This window comes from Hylobates moloch, unplaced genomic scaffold (assembly GCF_009828535.3).
Source record: "Hylobates moloch isolate HMO894 unplaced genomic scaffold, HMol_V3 SCAFFOLD_6, whole genome shotgun sequence".
Classification (NCBI taxonomy): Eukaryota; Metazoa; Chordata; class Mammalia; order Primates; family Hylobatidae; genus Hylobates; species Hylobates moloch.
The window spans coordinates 149,609,992-149,627,209 of record NW_026652281.1 but is presented as its reverse complement, the minus strand read 5'-3'; the positions used below and the strand labels follow the sequence as shown (position 1 = coordinate 149,627,209).

General features: G+C 51.2%; 1 protein-coding gene across 2 annotated transcripts in view; it reads left to right on the top strand.

The window, feature by feature from the left end:
• The first annotated feature begins 2,499 nt into the window (after positions 1-2,499).
• The window catches only part of SH3PXD2B (SH3 and PX domains 2B), a 124,476-nt gene continuing 109,757 nt past the window's right edge, over positions 2,500-17,218 (top strand). Inside the window, exon 1 of one of the 2 annotated variants that reach the window (XM_032158633.2) lies at positions 2,500-2,747. In XM_032158633.2, coding sequence (XP_032014524.1) covers positions 2,673-2,747 — 75 coding nt within the window. In that variant the 5' untranslated portion in view covers positions 2,500-2,672. The remainder of the gene's footprint in view (positions 2,748-17,218) is intronic. The other variant, XM_058440148.1, reaches the window with a different exon arrangement.

Below are 17,218 nucleotides of genomic sequence, written 5' to 3'. Positions count from 1 at the left end.
ACTCATATGAAGTACCTAGCATAGTCAAACTCATAGAGATGGAAAGTAGAACGATGGTTGCCAAGGCCTGGAGGAGGTTGGGGGGCGGTGGGGGGCGGGGGGGACTCAGTGTTTAATAGGGACAGAGCTCCAGTTTAGGAAGATGAGAAAGTTCTGGAGAGGGATTGTGGTGATGATTGCACAACAACGTGAGTGTACTTAATGCCACTCAACTGTATGCTTTAAACATGGTTGAAATGTTAAATTTTATGTTATGTATTTTTTACTACAATAAAAAAGTAAGACAAAGGAAAGATACGGAAAGATGCAGGGATAGCATCTTCTGCTACTGGTGGTTGTGGGGGGAGCTTTGTCTTCCCCAGGCCAGGCCTGCCACGACAGAGGAGATGGACACACCAGCAGGACCCATCTCTGCCGCCCATGGTGTGGCTGGGGGCAGGTCTCTTTGCCTGTCCGGAAAAACCCAGGAAGCTGGCTGATTCAGAGAGGGCCTCTAGCTTCTGCCTTATTAGGAAGGCTTGGCTCCTAATAAGGCAATGCACGATGTGGCAGGGACAGAAAAGCAGACCTTCACTTCTTTGGACATTTCCAATGAGGCCTTAGGACCCTCTGGCTTGGGAACTGTACTTCAGAAGAATGTGCCTTACAGGAATTACATGATTGAGGTTCCTGGCACCGAACAGATGCCACCCTCAAGCTGGGTCCATGAAGACAGTTTAGTAAAGGGTCAATGTATACAGGTGTGGGTGGGGCTAAGGGAGCACCGAGGATGGCGTAGTACCCAGGGCTTGCAGCAGCAAGACTGTCACCGTCCTGAGCAGAAAAGTGGCTTCAGGAACCCTGAGAGAGACCACATGAGAAAGGGCACCTTTGGTAAAAACAATCAGGGAGGAGGGGCTTAGGGATTAAATACCCAGACCTCCCTCTCTCCTCTTGCCCTCAGTCTCCTGCCAGGCCCTCCCACTGGCCAAGCCAAACAGGAAGACCAGGACAGAGAGCTGTCAGTGAAATCCACACAGGCCAGCCTCTGGGGCCGGAGCAGGTTGGTAAAGTCTGGCAAGGAAGTTAGAGGAGCAAATGGAGAGGCGGATCCAAAGTGAATCAGCCCAAATCATCCACGTGGCCTGGCCAGGGTGGCTGAGAGCCGTCCTCCCCTGGATAAGCCCACCCTCTTCCAAAGGCTGATCCTGGATCCGGGTGGGAAGTAGCTCTGTCGTGGCATGGAAGAGAGTCATACGGTTTGTTGAAAAGAGCTCCCACTTACTGGCTGTGAAAACACTGGCCAGGGGCCTAAACCTCCCATCCATGCATTATAGATTCATTTATCCATTCATTCAGCCAACATCTCCTGAAAGTGACTCAGTGCCCAGCCAGTGCTAGGAGGCACCAGATGAAGAAACGAGGAGCTGCCCCAGCCACGGTAGCTTCAACATGTGAGATCCAGCTAGAGCCAGGCAGTGACGGGCCCCATCCACCGGCTCCCTGACTCTGGACCTTCACTGATATAATTCCTGTAAGGCACATTCTTCTGAAGTACAGTTCCCAAGTCAGAGGGTCCTCAGGCCTCATTGGAAATGTCCAAATGTCTGGAGGCTGCCCTCTGTAAAAATACCTTTTCCTCCTAGAGTCTGCCTGAGGATGCAAAGACAGCATTTCTGAAAAGCAGGGACCACGGGGCCCAGCGAGCAGTAAGTGCTCTGCAACTGGAAATCGATGGCCTTGCTAACAAGCACCCAGGTGCCTCTCATACACAGTCACCACCCTTTTATCCCCTGTTGTTGCTTCCATCGCAATTACATTGCACGTATGTGCATTTGTTGCAGTTTTTCTCTCCCTCACTCCCCATGTCCTAGACTGAGGCTGGGGGAACCTGGTCACTGGCCTTTTGCTCCTCCTGAATCACCAGGGCTTGGGCTGGGTTTAGGAATGCCAGCACTCATACCATGGACTGCACTGCGGAATGGCTTCACATGCACTTAATCCTGGGTGCAGCACCGGCTGGCAGGCAGTACTACTGACACATGCTACAACATGGATGAGCCTTGAGGACATTATGCCGAGTGAAATAAGTCAGACACAAAAAGACAAACATGGTGCTTGTACTACTAGGCTCATATTATAGACGAAGAGACCCAACCCAGAGAGGTTAAGCAACTTGCCGAGGGCACAGAGTGGAAAAGCAGCAAAGCCGGGATTCGAACCCGGGTGTCAGGCTCTCCAATCTGGCGGTGGACGGCGGCTGCCGGAGCGAGAGTGCTGGAATGAATCGACACGTCAATCAGGGAACGGGCGACGGGGTCAGTCCAGTCCCCTCCCCCGGCGCGGCGGCTCAGCACCGGGACAAAGGACGGGCGGGGGCCGGACGTGGCCGGCGGGGTTCGCGCGCGGTGGGCGGGGGTCGGGGCCGGGCCCTTTAAGGGGGGGCGGGCCGGCGGCGCGGGGGGCGGTGCGGCGGGCCGGGGGCGGGCCGGGGGCGGGCGGCGGCGGCTGGGCCCGACTGGAGTGCGCGCCGAGCGAAGGGCGGCGGCGGTGGCGGCGGCGGCTCGTGCTCGGCCCCGGCTGCGATAGCGCTCGGCTCCAGGTTCCGGGCCCGCGGAGGCGCGCCCCCCGCGCTCCCCGCACCCCGCACTCCCCGCACCCGCGCTCGGCCCGCTGCGGGCGGAGGAGCGGCCATGCCGCCTCGGCGCAGCATCGTGGAGGTGAAGGTGCTGGACGTGCAGAAGCGGCGGGTGCCCAACAAGCATTATGTGAGTGCGACGCGGCCCCCACGCCCCCTTGAGCCCGCGCCCCGTCGGGTGCGACCGAGGGCCCCCGGCTCGGAAAACTTCTGCCTCCAGCGCTTCCCGTCCACTCCTCCCCTGCTCTCCCCTCGGCCCTGCGGCGGCGCTGCCCGGGTCCCTCCCGACTCCTCCTCCCTCCCTCCCCTCCCCTCTCCTCCCCGCTTTTGCCCCGTTCTCCCCCTCCATCCCTTCCTCCCGCCTCGCCCCCCTACTCGCCTCCCTGCGGCTCCTCTACCCCTTTCCGTCTCCTCCGTGTCCCCCCAACTCCCGTCCTGCTCATCTGTGGAAAAGTCTGGCCCCAGCCGGTGAGGGGTCTGAGACAGAAAGCGGGAGAGAGAGAAGCGCCTGTTCTCAGGCCGCCTGCCCTGCCTCTCCTTGTCCAGAGGCGCGCAGACCCGCAGTCCCCAGCCACAGGTAGCCCCTCTAGGGATCGCCGAGTTTGACTCCGTTCTTTGGCAAGAGCCGGCCTGGGCGATGGAGGAGATCTCTGGGAATGGATCATTTGAGTGGCTGCACCTTTAAAGGGTTAAAAACATCCCCTGCCCCCTCTCTCCAGTAACTTCTGTTTTAAAATATACGAAAGTTTTCTCCTGGCATCTCCCTCTGGAACATGGGAATCTTGTTTGGAGCTGGCAAGGACTTGAGAAAATGGGACAGTAGCGTCGTTTTGCAGATGGGAAGGCTGAGGCTTAGAGGTTGCAGGTCCTGGAACATAGAGCTGCATTCGGGCTTCCCTCCCTCTAGCAGGGATGCCTGGGGCTGACGGTGACCTGCAGGTGGAAAGTGGCTTCCGCAGCAACCTAGGGGACACGTCTGCAGATTCAGGAGGCCCTGGGACCACCTCGCAGGTTCTAGGTGGAGATAAAGGGGATGTGGGGTGATGGGCCCACATGAGGCCTTGGGGAGGGCCTCATTACAGCAGGGAAGGGGGCTATAGTGTCTCTGGCGGTGAGAAGTGGGCAGTGGCGGAGCCTGGCTACAGAGAAGTTAACCAGGAAGGGAAAAAGAGTAAGAGGGAGGGAAAAAATCCTAACAAAGAAGTATAGAACAATGAATAGAAAAGGGCGTTGGCTGGCTAAATTAAGCTCCTTGGCCTCCCTGGAAGTCGTCTTCAGATCTTTTTTTTTTAAGAACTAATTCTTACAAAGTAGATCTACGTCCCTTCCATGAATAGCCTATGAAATTCTGAAAGGAGATAGCCGGGAACCCACTCCGCGCTCTCCACAAGAAAGGGTGTGCTGTGTGAGTCTGTATTGTTATTGGCTGGGCGGCCAGTTATTCAGCCCTTAGCCAGGCGGTGGGAAGCTATTTCCTGGACCTGTGGCATCTTTATATAGAGTGAAGTTTCCCTTGATTCCAGAGCTGAGCTAAATTGTCTTTTTTTTCTCCTTTTTTTTATTTTTTGTTAACTGTTTTCAAATGCTGCCAAATCTTAGTTTCTTGTTTGAGCCTGTTAGCGTGTAACTGAGTTTGCCTCTTTGGCAAGAAGACAGTTTTCACCAACATGGCAACTGGAGGAAGTCTGGAATTCTCCATGCCACCTCCCACCAGGTCTGTGAGCTGGCAAAAACGAGAATAGATACCGCCACTGCGGCCTGGCCATCATCGTCCACGCGCCCTCTTCTGGCCTCTCCTATCAGGCCCATGTCAGGCAGAGGGCCTTAAGCCCATTTAACAGATGAGGAAACCAGGGCTCAGCAAAGTGAGGTCCCACGCCTAAGGTCACAGTCAGGAGCCAAGCGGGGATGTAGATCCAGGCCCACCGGACCCCAAAAGGACCACACCACTTCCCACATCCGGTACCCCCATAGTTTCTCTGAGCAAAGTCCTCTGAAAAACTGGGAAATCTCTCATATCATTAGTGAAAACCTGGAAGCTTTTCATTCTCTGCTGTGTCAGCTCCATCCTTGCCAGTTTTTTGAAGGTTCTGCGCTTTGAGAACCATCTTTTGACGCTTTCAGCCACTTTTTGGGGGCCCCCTGAGACAAGTTTCTATGTTAAAACATAGGTTGGGGTTCAGATCTTGGCCTCCCAGCTTGTAGCTGTGTCGCCTCAGCCTCAGTTTTTTCATCTGTGTAATGGGGATGGTGGTGTCCATTTCCTAGGGGTAGCAGCCACATGACAGGCAGGGGTGGAGTGCCCTAAAGGCTAACTCCCTGCCTGCCTGTCCCAAGGTATCTTGTCACTGATTGGGAACATGCCGAAGTCACATGGTGGGGGGATTCATCAAGAACTTGTTTTTCTGCATGTGGGTTTAGTCACTCATATGATTCAAGGGGCCCTCTCCCTTCTAGCCCAGCCTTCTGGGTTCATCAGATGAGGAGGGGCAATGGGCTGAACTGAAGCCTGAGTCATCCACAGGAACAGAAAACATTTACTGTCTTGATGGCAGGGGGGCCGAACCCAGTGGAAACAGATCCCTGTGGTGGGCGACCACTGCTGTTCCCAAGCTCCACCCCAACCCCTCACACAATCTGGAAAGAGTGGGCATGAAGGCAGCTATTGGCGGGCCTGGACTTTGACTTCCATTTGGTATCCCTCTTTCTGAAGCCACCCTGGAGAGACAGCATCAGCTGGGGAGTTGAACTTTTCTGCTGTGTGACCTCAGACTGGTTGGTTTGCCTCTCTGAGCTCTAGCTTCTGTGTAAATACTGCTACATCCCTCAAGGGCAGAGTTTCTCAACCTCAACACTTTTGACATTTGGGGCTGGATCATTCTTTGTTATAGGGCTGTCCTGTGGATTGTAGGATGTTTAGCAGCATCCCTGGCTTCTACCCAACTAGTCATCCCCCTTCCCAATTGTGACACCCAAAAGGCCTCCAGGCATTGATTGCTGCATGTCCTCTGGGGGGGCAGCACCACGCACATCCCACCCCAGCCACTGCACCATAGAATATAAAGTCAGTTTTTGAGAGTCCTCTTGACTACACCCCCTAATTTCCCACTACCCCTCTCCCCATTTGCAGCCATCTCGGCCACCACCTGCTCGTCACTCACTTACCTGTGAGGGACAGAGTCACAGGTGCTATAGATGTCATTGGAGAACTGCACCCAGAGTTCAGGGCTGCCCATCAGGGCTGGGCCACCTGCCCCCTCTGAAATGGTGCCTTCTCCATGATCGGAATGGCGTCCTCTCCAGCCCCAGCGTCAGTCACCCGCAGGCAGAGACATCATCCATGGGCCCAGGGGCAAAGCCACAGGCCAGGTCTGGAGAATGCAGGGCCAGAAGCTCCGGGTGCCTCTGAGATCCCGAGAGGTTGATGACAATGAACCATGATACTGTTTGGAGAGGGTTTCCCTGGAGCCACCGCCCTCTGTTGGAACCAGGGAGATGAAGATTTGGGGAGCTGCTGCCTTTGTCTGCCAGCATCTTTCCTGCACTAGAGCCCGAGGGCTTGGGGATGAATGGAGAGGGGCTTTTGAGGGTGACATCCTGGGAGACCCTCCCCAGCTAGCTTGTCTTCAGCTTGAGGGGAGGAAGAAGAGCTCCAGGTAGGATTTGTGGGTTTTGTTTGGATCACCCCATTTCCCGCACTGGAGAGGAATGTACAGAAGCATTAGTGTCTCGGCAGCAGGGCCCTGGAGATGCTGGCCCGCTCTGTCTCAAGATCTTTAAATGTTAAAGGAGCAGGATGGTCGGAGTATTTATGGCAACAAGTACAACAGTGGTCAAAGTGTCCTCGGTAACCTGAGCGGGGCACTGGGTCCCTTTCAAATGGGTATATTTTCAATATAGTAATACAATATTCTGCACATATATGGATACATAGAATAAAATAGCTATCTATATACCTTCCAAGTCTTCACATCTCTATATTTTGCCATATTTGTTTCGAAACTTTTTTATTTTTATTTTTAAGAAATAAAGCATCACAGATGCAAAGCCCCTTGTATGCCCTCCCCGATGCTGCCCCTCCCCCATAAAACCACTATCCTGCATTTGATGTTGATCATTCCCATGCACTTACAAAAAATAGACTAATAGATAGGATATTTTCTTTAACAGCTTTCTTGAGGTATAATTTACATACCATAAAATTCACCCATTGTAAGTGTGCAGTTCACTTATTTTTAAAGTAAATCTGCAGAGCTATGCAACCATCACCACAATCCAGTATTATAACATTCCCATCGTCCCCAGAAAGATCCCCCACACCCATTTGCCATCAATCCCCTTCCCACCGCAGCCCATGGACCTTTTAATGTTTTTCCCTTTTTAACATTCCCTAAAATCTTGTATTGTCACGAATGTTTTAAAACTATACATAAGCATTACACTTTTGAGATCTGTGTCGATCCAGCTAGCTCCAGTCCATTTTAACTGTCGTTTACCGTGGCATTGATGGATATGCCCCTGCTTTTTCAAGCTCGTGCCGGGAGCTGTTAGGATGTTTCCAGCAGCTGACCTTCTTACAGCTGCCTCCTTGCACAGGGACCCACGGTAGAATTGCTGGGTCTTGGGGTTTGTGCGTTTTCAACTTTGCATTTACATCCCCAGGGTTCCCTTTGCTCTCTGTTCTTGCTAACACTCCGTATCATCAGACTTCTCAGTCTTTGCCAATCCAATAGGTGCAAAAGTGGTGCTTGTTCACACCAGTGAGGTTGAGCAGCTTTTCATACCTTTATCGGCTATTTGAGTTTCCTCTTCTGTGAATTACCAGTTTTTATCCTTTGCCTCTTTTTCAATATATTGGGTTATTTGTCTTTTATTGATTGGCGGGATTTATTTATACATTTGGGATACTAATCTTTCAGGTAATTACATTAGTTTTTTGTTTTCCCCTGGAGGAGTCTGCAGATTCAGAGAGGTGGAGGCATGTGCCTGAGGTCACACAGCAAGGAGTGGCTGCGTGGGAATTGGGCTACATGCCCTTGTGTCTAGGAGAAACGTAGGGGTATCCTGTGATCCCACCACAGAGCTGACTGACCTTGGATGGGTCACCTAGGCTTCTGGACCCCGGTTTCCCCTTATATGAGATATTAGGGCCATCCCAGGCCCTTCTGTGATCTCACCATTTATTCAGCCCCGACTGAAGAAGTGCAAGCCACCGCCAGCCCTTAGTCATTCTCACTCCAGGAAGCTCTGGGTAGATGGTGCCTCTGGAGTGATGGCTCTGCCGGCTCTGTGCTGCCAGCCCTGAAACCTCCCGCTTTGCTTTGCCAGGCTCCGGAAGCCTGGGGGTCACTGTGCTGAGCAGCTGAGTTTGGAAGAGTAGATTGCACCGTTAGTAGGCATTACTGCCATTCTCAGTCCTTTAAGGGGCCTCCAGCAGGTGAGCCCAATGGTCTAGAACAAACCATGGATCTGCTGCCCAAATTAACTTCATTCTCTTCTCCAGCCCCCAGTTTCCTTCCTCTCCTCCTATCCCTGGCACCCGTTTTGTGGGAACACAGAGGGCAGGGCAGCAAAGTTGAGTGGAAAGAACTTGGGTGTTAAGAGATAAACATCTCGGTTCAAGTTCTGCATGGCCTTGGACAACTGGCTGAATGCCCCCCTTGTAAAATAGACGCAGTGACTTCCTTCTGAGATGATTTTGCAGGCTTTTGGTGATGTATGCATGGAATCTGTGCCCCAGCTCTGCTGCTGGGAAGAATAAAACTGCTAGCACATGTCTTTCCAACCCACCGTTACCTTCATGATGAAAAGACCTGGCTTTGAATTCTCGTCAAGCGCTCCTGAGCGGGGTGACCTTGCACTATGTGAGGATCTGTAAAATGGGAATAGTCATAGTACCTAGCACACAATGCTGAGCCTCATGCGTATAAAAGGCACTCAATAAATCACTTGAACCTGGGAGGCAGAGGTTGCAGTGAGCCGAGATCGCGCCACTTCACTCCAGCCTGGGTGACAAAGGGAGACTCTGTCTGCAAAAATAAAATAAAGGTACTCAATAAATGATAGTCATGAAAAGTACTATCGATGATAATAATACTCATGATCTAAATTTCTGCACCGCTTTCCTGCCTGCTGCCCAGAAGGCACACTATGCAGTTTTCATGGTATTTTCATTCAAGAGGCATTTTGGGGGATGCCTGCCCCAGGCTGGGCCCATGCTGCTGCTGGGATAGGCCCCCGGGAGCAAGGCAGAGCCATTCCTACCTATTGCACAGGGGAGTTCTTGTCCTCTACTGTGTCTGTGTCACAAGAGGTAGGGCCCTCTTAAGGCCTCTTGGGTAGGTTTTTCTTTAATAACTATTGCTTTCTTTTGATTGGGAGAAAGTAGGTGCTTGTCACATAGGCAAGCTATGTATGCCAAGTGAGTGGCAAGCAAAGGACATTTCTGTGTTGATGCTGTCTTTCTGGGTTGCTCTGCTAGGGACCTGGTCAACCATGCTCCCCCATCCCATCCCCCACCCCATCGGTGCAATGCACCAGCCGCTCAGCTCACCTGGCCAGTCATCCTCAATGGGAGAAGCCCCAGCCTGCTCCAGTGCACTCTGTGCTGCTGCAGGTGTCTCAGGGTCAAAGGAGGTGGAGCAGTCATATCTTCAAATTATTTAAATGTCACTTTAGTTCAGACTCTGAATCAGTGCATTCTGCGCCTCTAGACAGGTTGGGTTCAGATCCCTGCTCTGCCACCTACCAACTGTGTGACCTCAGACAAGCCTCTGTGCCTCAGTTTCCTCATCTATAAAATGGGGATAAAAATAGTACCAATTTCATAGGGCTAATGTGAGAGTTACAGGGGCCTGCATCTAATGGAGGTTTGATAATGGTAAACTATATTAGGAGTGTACAAACCTAGTATCATTTATGATCATAAAAGGTTGGTAACCACTTAAAAGTGCATTAGTAGAGATGCAAAGATAAAACGTGCTATATTCATGAGCTAGAATACCATCAAGATGGTAAAACTGTGTTCCATCTTCTATCACAAGAATATGAAATAGCTAAAGCTGGTTTGCAAAATCGCATGTTCAGGCTGATTTTCACCTGATTACAAACGAAGGATAAAAATATGAGTCTGTGTAAGCTTAGAAATACAGCTGATAAAATGTCATTCCTTTTCTTTTTCTGCTTGTCTGTGCTTTTCTGTTTTCCAAATGTTCTGCAATGAACACATATTCTTGTTTTTAGTAAAAATAAAAAAACAGCAAATGCTCATTTTTAAAAAGAAGCTGTGTCAAGCTGGGGCAGCTCCAGCCAGATCCCCACATCCTGCTGCCCCATCCTGTCCCAAAGGATTCTCCTGTCCTCCTGAGGCAGGCACCAGCCTCAGAGGCTCTTTCCCCACTCCTGCCACAGAGGGAGGACTCTGGATGTGGCTTTCCAGTCCATGAGCTAGAGAAATAGAAAGCGATGAGTTTAAAATACCACGAGGGAGGGCCTGGACAGATGCTTTCCTAGTTACAATGCTCCTTGCTCAGCAAGTCCAGGCCCTTCCCCATCGTGCTTGCAGCCAAATAGGGTTGGGAAGAATTGTAGGCTCAAGTTCTGCAGATCCAGCATGGTCTGTACCCTGAGGTCACAGGGCACCAAAAACGTCATCCAGGTTAGAGGTGTGCCCTACAGCCCACTTCCCTGGGCGTTTCATGCATCCTCTTGCCTCCCACCGGAGGTGCAGGCGAGTCGGCAAGCAGCCCAGTTATCATATTGCCAAACAAGGAAGGCTAGAGGGACCGTGCTGTTCCCGCCATGACACTCACGTCCTGCTTGCAAATTGTGCATCCTTTTTTCCTCCGAGAAAGAGCTGTGGTAGCGGGAATGTCAGGGGAGCAGTCTTGCTTTGCATGACTCAGTTTTCCCCTTCCCCTTGGCGATGAAGCCAGCTGTGGGTCCCTGCAGCTGCAGGAAAGGGAGCCACTGCCCCCAGCGCAGGCTGTTAGTCTGGTGGGTTCAACCAGGGAGTTGTGAGCACCCACATGTGGCCAAAAGAGAAGACAGGTTTATTGAGAAGGCCATGTGGCTTCTGCAGGCAGGGCTTGGGTTCTCATTTGGTTCTGTCATTCACTCGTTGTTGGTCCTGAGCCTTCTCTGGGTAGTAGGGGGCTTTGTTGGGGAGATCCAATGAGCTTTTATGCAGAATGCCTGAGGAGGGGTGCTGCTGGCCTGGGTAATGCCCAGAAGCCAAGGCTCTGTGGTCCCTATCCTAGAGCCCTTGTCAGGGGGGTCAGCTGGCCCCTGGGTGGAGCTGGCATCCTTTGCCCACTGACGTGACATGGGAACCAGCTGACATGACAGACTCAGGAGGCTCAGTGCCTCCAGCAGTGGGCTGGGGACAGGGCTCGTGTGACTGCCTGCTCTGGACTCTGCCTCTGCAGAAGCCTGCGGACCTGAGCTCCGCCACAAGCCATCGGCCTCTGCCCCATTCTCCAAACTGCAGGACTTTCTCCTCCCTTATTTGCTGGCCCAGATGCACACCTGCAGGCGGGCATGACTCTCAGCCCAGGGTCTTCTTCAGGTGGTAAAGGGAGGAGGGGCTGTGGGCAGAGCTCACCTGCCTGCTTCTGCAGCCCTGTCTCAGGCTTTCCCAGGGCTGAAGGTGGCCAGAGTTAGCAAATGAAAATGCAGGATGCCTAGTTCAATTTCAGTTTCAAATAAACATGCAATATTTGGGACATATTTATGAGAAACAATTATTCGTTGTTTATCTGAAATTCAGATTTTACTGGGCATCCTATTCTTTATCTGGCAAAGCTGCCAGAGCTACCACTTTGGAAAAACAACAACAACCACCAAGAAAGCTTCATTATAAGGGCTGGGCATGGGAGTTCACGCCTGTAATCCCAGCATCTTGGGAGGCTGAGGCGAGAGGATCGCTTGAGCCCAGGAGTTCAATACCAGCCTGGGGAACATAGCGAAACCTCGTTTCTACTACAAATCCACAAAATTAGCTGGGTGTGATGATTCTCGCATGTAATCCCAGCTACTTGGGAGGCTGAGGCAGGAAGATTGCTTGAGCCCAGGAGATGGAGGCTGCAGTGAGCCGTGTTTGCACCACTGCACTCCAGCCTGGGCGACAGAGATGACATGTGGATAGACAAAGCAGGGATTGAGACCTCAAGAAGGCCTGTGTCCTGACAGGCAGACAGGTGCCCCGGGCTTCTGGGGGACCTGGTCCTGGGGAAGGCAGCACTGCGGAGGTGACCTGAGGCCAGTCACAAAGCATGGGGGGGGTGCTGCCAAGTGGGCAAGGGTGAAGGAGTTACTGGTAGAGAGAACAGGAGGGCAAAGAAATGGAAACCCTGGCACATGGCGTGTTTGAAAAAGCAGAAGAGGGTTGAATAATGGAGATGAAGCTCTGTGGGTAGGTGGGGGCCAGAAGGACCGGGGGGCTCCTGGCTGGCCCGAGAACCACAGGAGAGAAGGCATGGGTCCCCCTCAGGAAGGCCATAGCTCCAGTACAGCACACGAAGGCTGAGGCCGGGGCTCGGGGCCAGAGGCAGTCACTGGAGTAGCGGGAGGAGCTGGTGCTCAGAAGCACTTCCCCAGCTTGAGGGGTGGGTAGAAGAGCCCTTCATGGGTGAATCCAGGGAGCAGAGCACAGACAGACCCAGGAGCCCCTGTCCAAATGAGCCATGTGCAGACAGTGGAAATGGAGGGAGAGAGGGAAAGGGAGAGGGAAGGTTATTAGAGGGGACTCTGCAAGCCAGTAGTAATCCTGAAATTCCAGGGCAATTAAATAACTTCAGATTTGTTTCGTTCTCGAGATTCAATAGTAATTTTTTATTATTAACAGTCGAGCTATCATTTATCTAAGCGCTTACTATGTGCTCAAGGCTTTTCTTGCTTTATGTCTTTGAATCCACATAGCAGCTCTGTGAGATAAGGAGTATTAGTCAGGATTCTGGGATTGCATGTGACAGAAACAGACCTGGTTAACTTAAGCCAAACAGAATGTATTGGAAAGGTGGGGCTGTCAGAATCAGGGGGAAAGCTCAGCACCCAGTCTTGGAAAGAACGTGAGCAGCTGGAGCCATCCAGGGAGTGGGAACTCCAGTGGGTATTAGGACCTCACCAGGCAGGCAGCTGATCCATCCATTTTCAGACCTTTTAGCCACTCAAGAGTCCAGTTCCAGGACAGACTCTTACTGGCCCAGCCAGATTACCTGACCCTGTGGGCCAGGTGTGAGTGGGATATTAAGATCGACGGTCCCACTGAAATCACTGGTAGTGAGAGGGATAGTTGTGGAACGAGATTCAGGGCACTGTTGCTGGGAGAAGGGGGCATGGAGCTTGGGCAGGACAAAACAATACATGTCTGCTATGTGGATGCTATTATTAGCCCATTTCACAAATGTGGAAACAGGCTTAGAAAGGTGAAGCAGTTTGCCAGGATCACTCTTGGCTCCCCCGCCTATCACTGACTGGTAATAAGGGGATAGTCACTTTCCTAGCCCCCACCTCCGTCCTGAAGGGAAAAGTTGCCTTCGAGCACATAAGCATGGTATTTTCTGTTTTGCTTAATTAAGCAGAATCGCATGGCCCCCGCCCGCTGTGCTGGCAAAGATAGCTAGAACCCACGCGTTGGCGTCACCATTTCCTCCTCCTCAGCCAAGGTGTGAATCAGCAGCCTGTGGCTTCAGGCCACTGTTGGCTTCCAGTCAGTTCCACAGATGTGGGTTTATTGTCTGCCCTGGGCCAGGTCTGGCCCAGAGCCAGAGAGAGGCTAAGATGACCAAGCACAGTCTTGTCCTCACAGAGGTCACCGTCTGTTCAGAATGCATCTCCATAGGATAAGGGCTGCGACAGGGCCTGGAGTACCCGTTCCTGCTGGGACAGAGAGGTGCACCCTCAGCTGGGTTCAAAAGCAAAGGGGTGTTCAGGGGCTGGGAAAGCCGACTAACAGTGGGGTTCTTTACGTGAGTGGAATTCAGAGGGTCCTTGAACGTAGAAGGGGAAGAATTACATCTTAATTTTCACTAACCTCCGACTGAAATTTAGCATTGCCTTCTATTATGAATGAAGGCAGCAACTCGCAGTGATATTAGTAATACATGTGACTTTGTCGCCAATAGTGATTCCCTGATATTTTCATCTTACTGGACAGTCGTTGCATGGATCCCTGGAGAGCATCTATACTCCTTACTACTTCCAAGTTATGGTGTCATAAGACCCACCACTAGGTTCTGTTATTTGTGGTTTTAATAAAAATGTACATATAGTCATAATTTTGTTTTCTGAAACATTTTGATAACCATAATTCAGTATCATGAGTTTCATTTGGGATCTATGTGTTTTACTCATTTTAAATCATTCTGAGAAGGGGTCCGTGGGTTTCCTCAGATGCCAAAGAGATTCATAGCTCCAAAAAAAGATTAAAGACCCCTCTGGGTGGAAGAGGTGGAACTTGGGAGCCAGATGGCATGGCTTGGACCTGGCTCTGCCGTGTGTGATCTTGAGTCAGTGACTGAATCTCTCCGTGCTTCAGCTTCCTCTTCTACAAAATGAGGCTAACAGGAGTATCCACTGTGGATTATTCATGTAGAGGGTTTAGAGCCCTTCTTGGCATGTAGAAGTGCTGAATAAATTACCTGTTATTATTATCTTTACCATCATCATCATCCTCATCATCATTTATCTGACTAGTGATGTGCATTTTTAGTAAGCAGCCTCAAATGATGTGACACAGGCCATCTGGAATGACCACATTTTAAGAAACAGACTCTAATTAAGGATGTACTCCTTAAAATTTGTAGCTGTTTTCTCCCAAAGATTTATATATTTGGATATTCAGCAGTATGGTAATTTAAACAATGTTCAAAGTAGCCTAAATGTTTATCATTGGAGGCATGATTAAATAAATGATATATATAGCCTTACAGTGGACTATAAAGGCATCTTTAAAAGTGGTTTGTCCAAAGGATGTTTGATGAAATGGAGAAATGACCGCCATCTCATGCAAATGAAAAAACCAAATCATATATATAGTGTGATCTTAATTTTGAAAAATATTTCTATGCATAGGAAAAGGGTCTGAGAAGAAGCATGCCCAAAGCATCATCTCTGATGGTGGAAATGTGGACAGTTTTTAAGACCTCCAACTCTGCAGTCAGCCCGTTTGATTCCTAGGTTGAACAAGTTACCCAACCTCCTTGGGCCTTACCTTTCTCCACTGCAGAATGAGGATAGTGCGACCTCATAGGATTGCTAAGATAGAGCACATTAAGCACATTCTAGACTCTTAAATGTTGTTAGTGATTACGGTAAATTGTCTACATTTTATTTACTATCCAAGTTTTCTCTAGAGGAGAGAGGACATGGCATAAAAGTCCACACAGGGCTCAAATTGGGACAGCGGCAGGGATTAGTCTCTGGCAGATTAGGAGCCCAACAAGGGAGGGGTCCAGGAGTGGCCAAGGGTACCCACAGAATCTGGCCTTCAGAAACCACATGTGATTTCATGGAGGAATCCCTTCTCCTCCCCTATGACACCCCAAAAGGTGGCTGTCCCCAGGGTCTGAGAGCATACTCCCTTTACATTCCTATCTAGTTCTCTTCTCCTTCTCCTGACCCCAAGCTCAGTGGGAAGGGAGGATGAGGCTGGATTCGGTTGGGGCATTGTCAAGAGAGTATCCTAGACCAGCCTAGTTGGCCTGTTTCTGGGCAACCCTTCTGTTACCTCACCAGGGTACCCAGCTTTGATGTTGAGGCCCCAGTGGACCAATCCTATCATGACACGTACACATTGAGTTCATCATCGTCTAGGGTGTGACCCCCCCATTTTGTGTTCAGGGCCTGGCCTAGAATAAATGCCCAGCCCAAGTGTGTTTCTGGAACAAAGCCATTAACTGCTTGGGCCCTCGCAGTCCCAAGGTCCCAGGATTCTAAGGCAACGGCCACTGACGTCCTTGGTGCTGAGACAGAATCACATGTGATGACACCCTGCTGGCCCCAGGCCGAGCAGTCAGTGTGTCATCGTGTTTAAGCTGCAGGCTTTGGAGGCAGCCAGGCCTGAGTACAAACCCTGGCTTTGTCACTTTCCAGTTATATGATTTGGGCCACGTTACTTAACCTCTCAGAACCTCAGTATCTTCTTCGTCTCTAAATGAGGGGGAAGGAGGGTCATCGCTGTGCCTGATACTGAAGTGAAGAGTACTAATTCTTAGTCTAGTTCAGTGGACACAGATGAGATCCTCTAGCCCCTAGGATGCTGTTAGGTTGAACCATATGAAATTTGTCAATATTTAGCCTATAAAAATGGCAATTTCACTTGGTTCATCCTAATGTTTCAGGATTGATTTGGGCCTGTGGAACTCACTCTGCTTAAATGGAAGGGGGTTATAAGCCACCACTTTACCAGGGGTGTTACAGATACAATCCCATTTATACTTTACAGCAGCCCCCGAGAGACAGGTTCTTAGCATCCCCTTTTACAGATGGGAAAACTGAGCCTCCTAACTAGCTTCTCTAGGACCCCCACTTAAGTATTGTAGTCGGGATTGAACCCAGGTCTGTCAAGCTCAGAGTTTGTCGCTTCCACCATTGCTGTATTGAGACTTGGTTTCCTTCTGCATGTGGCGTGGCCTTGCCTGGCAGCTGGAAGAGCCCTGGACATTCTCTAGGACGCCCCGGCCCGGGACCTGGTGGCTCCCTACTGAGATTCCCCGTGATGCAGCCAGTCAGAGCCCCAGTCTCTAACCCTAAGTGGGAGCTCGGGTTTGAACTGTCTTGACTTCTGCAGTTTTCTGCTCTGACATTTTTGGCTTTGGTTGTGGGGCTGAAAGGTGAGAGGATGACATGTGTCAATTCTTCTGCACTTTGGGGATGTTCTCCCTGAGCTCTCCTGCCCTCTTGTTAAATGCAAGTCCTGGCACCCAGACTCTGGATCCAGGCACAGCATCCCCAGGTCCCACCCTTGCCCACAGCCCCATCAAGGCAGGGCCAAAGTGGCTGCTGGAGGCAGGAGGCCAGACCTGGGGGATGTGGGGTAGGGTGGCAGAAACCCAGGCGGGTGATTGCGTAGGAGGACCTGCAGGATTGCTACTTTGCCATCTCAACCGCGTGCTCCTTGAAGACAGCTTTGATGCTACTGCCTTGCACATAGTGGGGGTGCTCTTGTTGGCGGCTACATTCACTCTAGACAGCTCAGTCAACACGAGAGAGGCCCTCACTTGAAATTTTTCACCCAGGTCTGTTTCCTTCATTGCCCAGGCTCCTCTGAGGCCTGGCAGCCTTGGAGATCTCAACAAGCCTAAGTGCTTGCCCTGGAGACTTTCCTAGAAAGCCAGCCTTCAGGTTGGTTCCGGCTGAGCCTGGACTCCAGCTGCCAGCACCTCTGCTTGCCATTGGAAAGTTCCCCACACCGCCTCGGGCCAGATGTGTGCGAGTAGCAGTGCGTGAGCTGGCAGCCGGAGGCCTGGGCTGGAGCTGCATGCCTGGAGCAGCGAGTGTTTCCACCAGCCCAGTGTCTCAGTCGGCAAGAGTGGAGGTGCCTGGCCTGGCCAGCCCTGGAAATAGTTCCTGCTGCCCATGCCACTGGATAAGATTCCATCA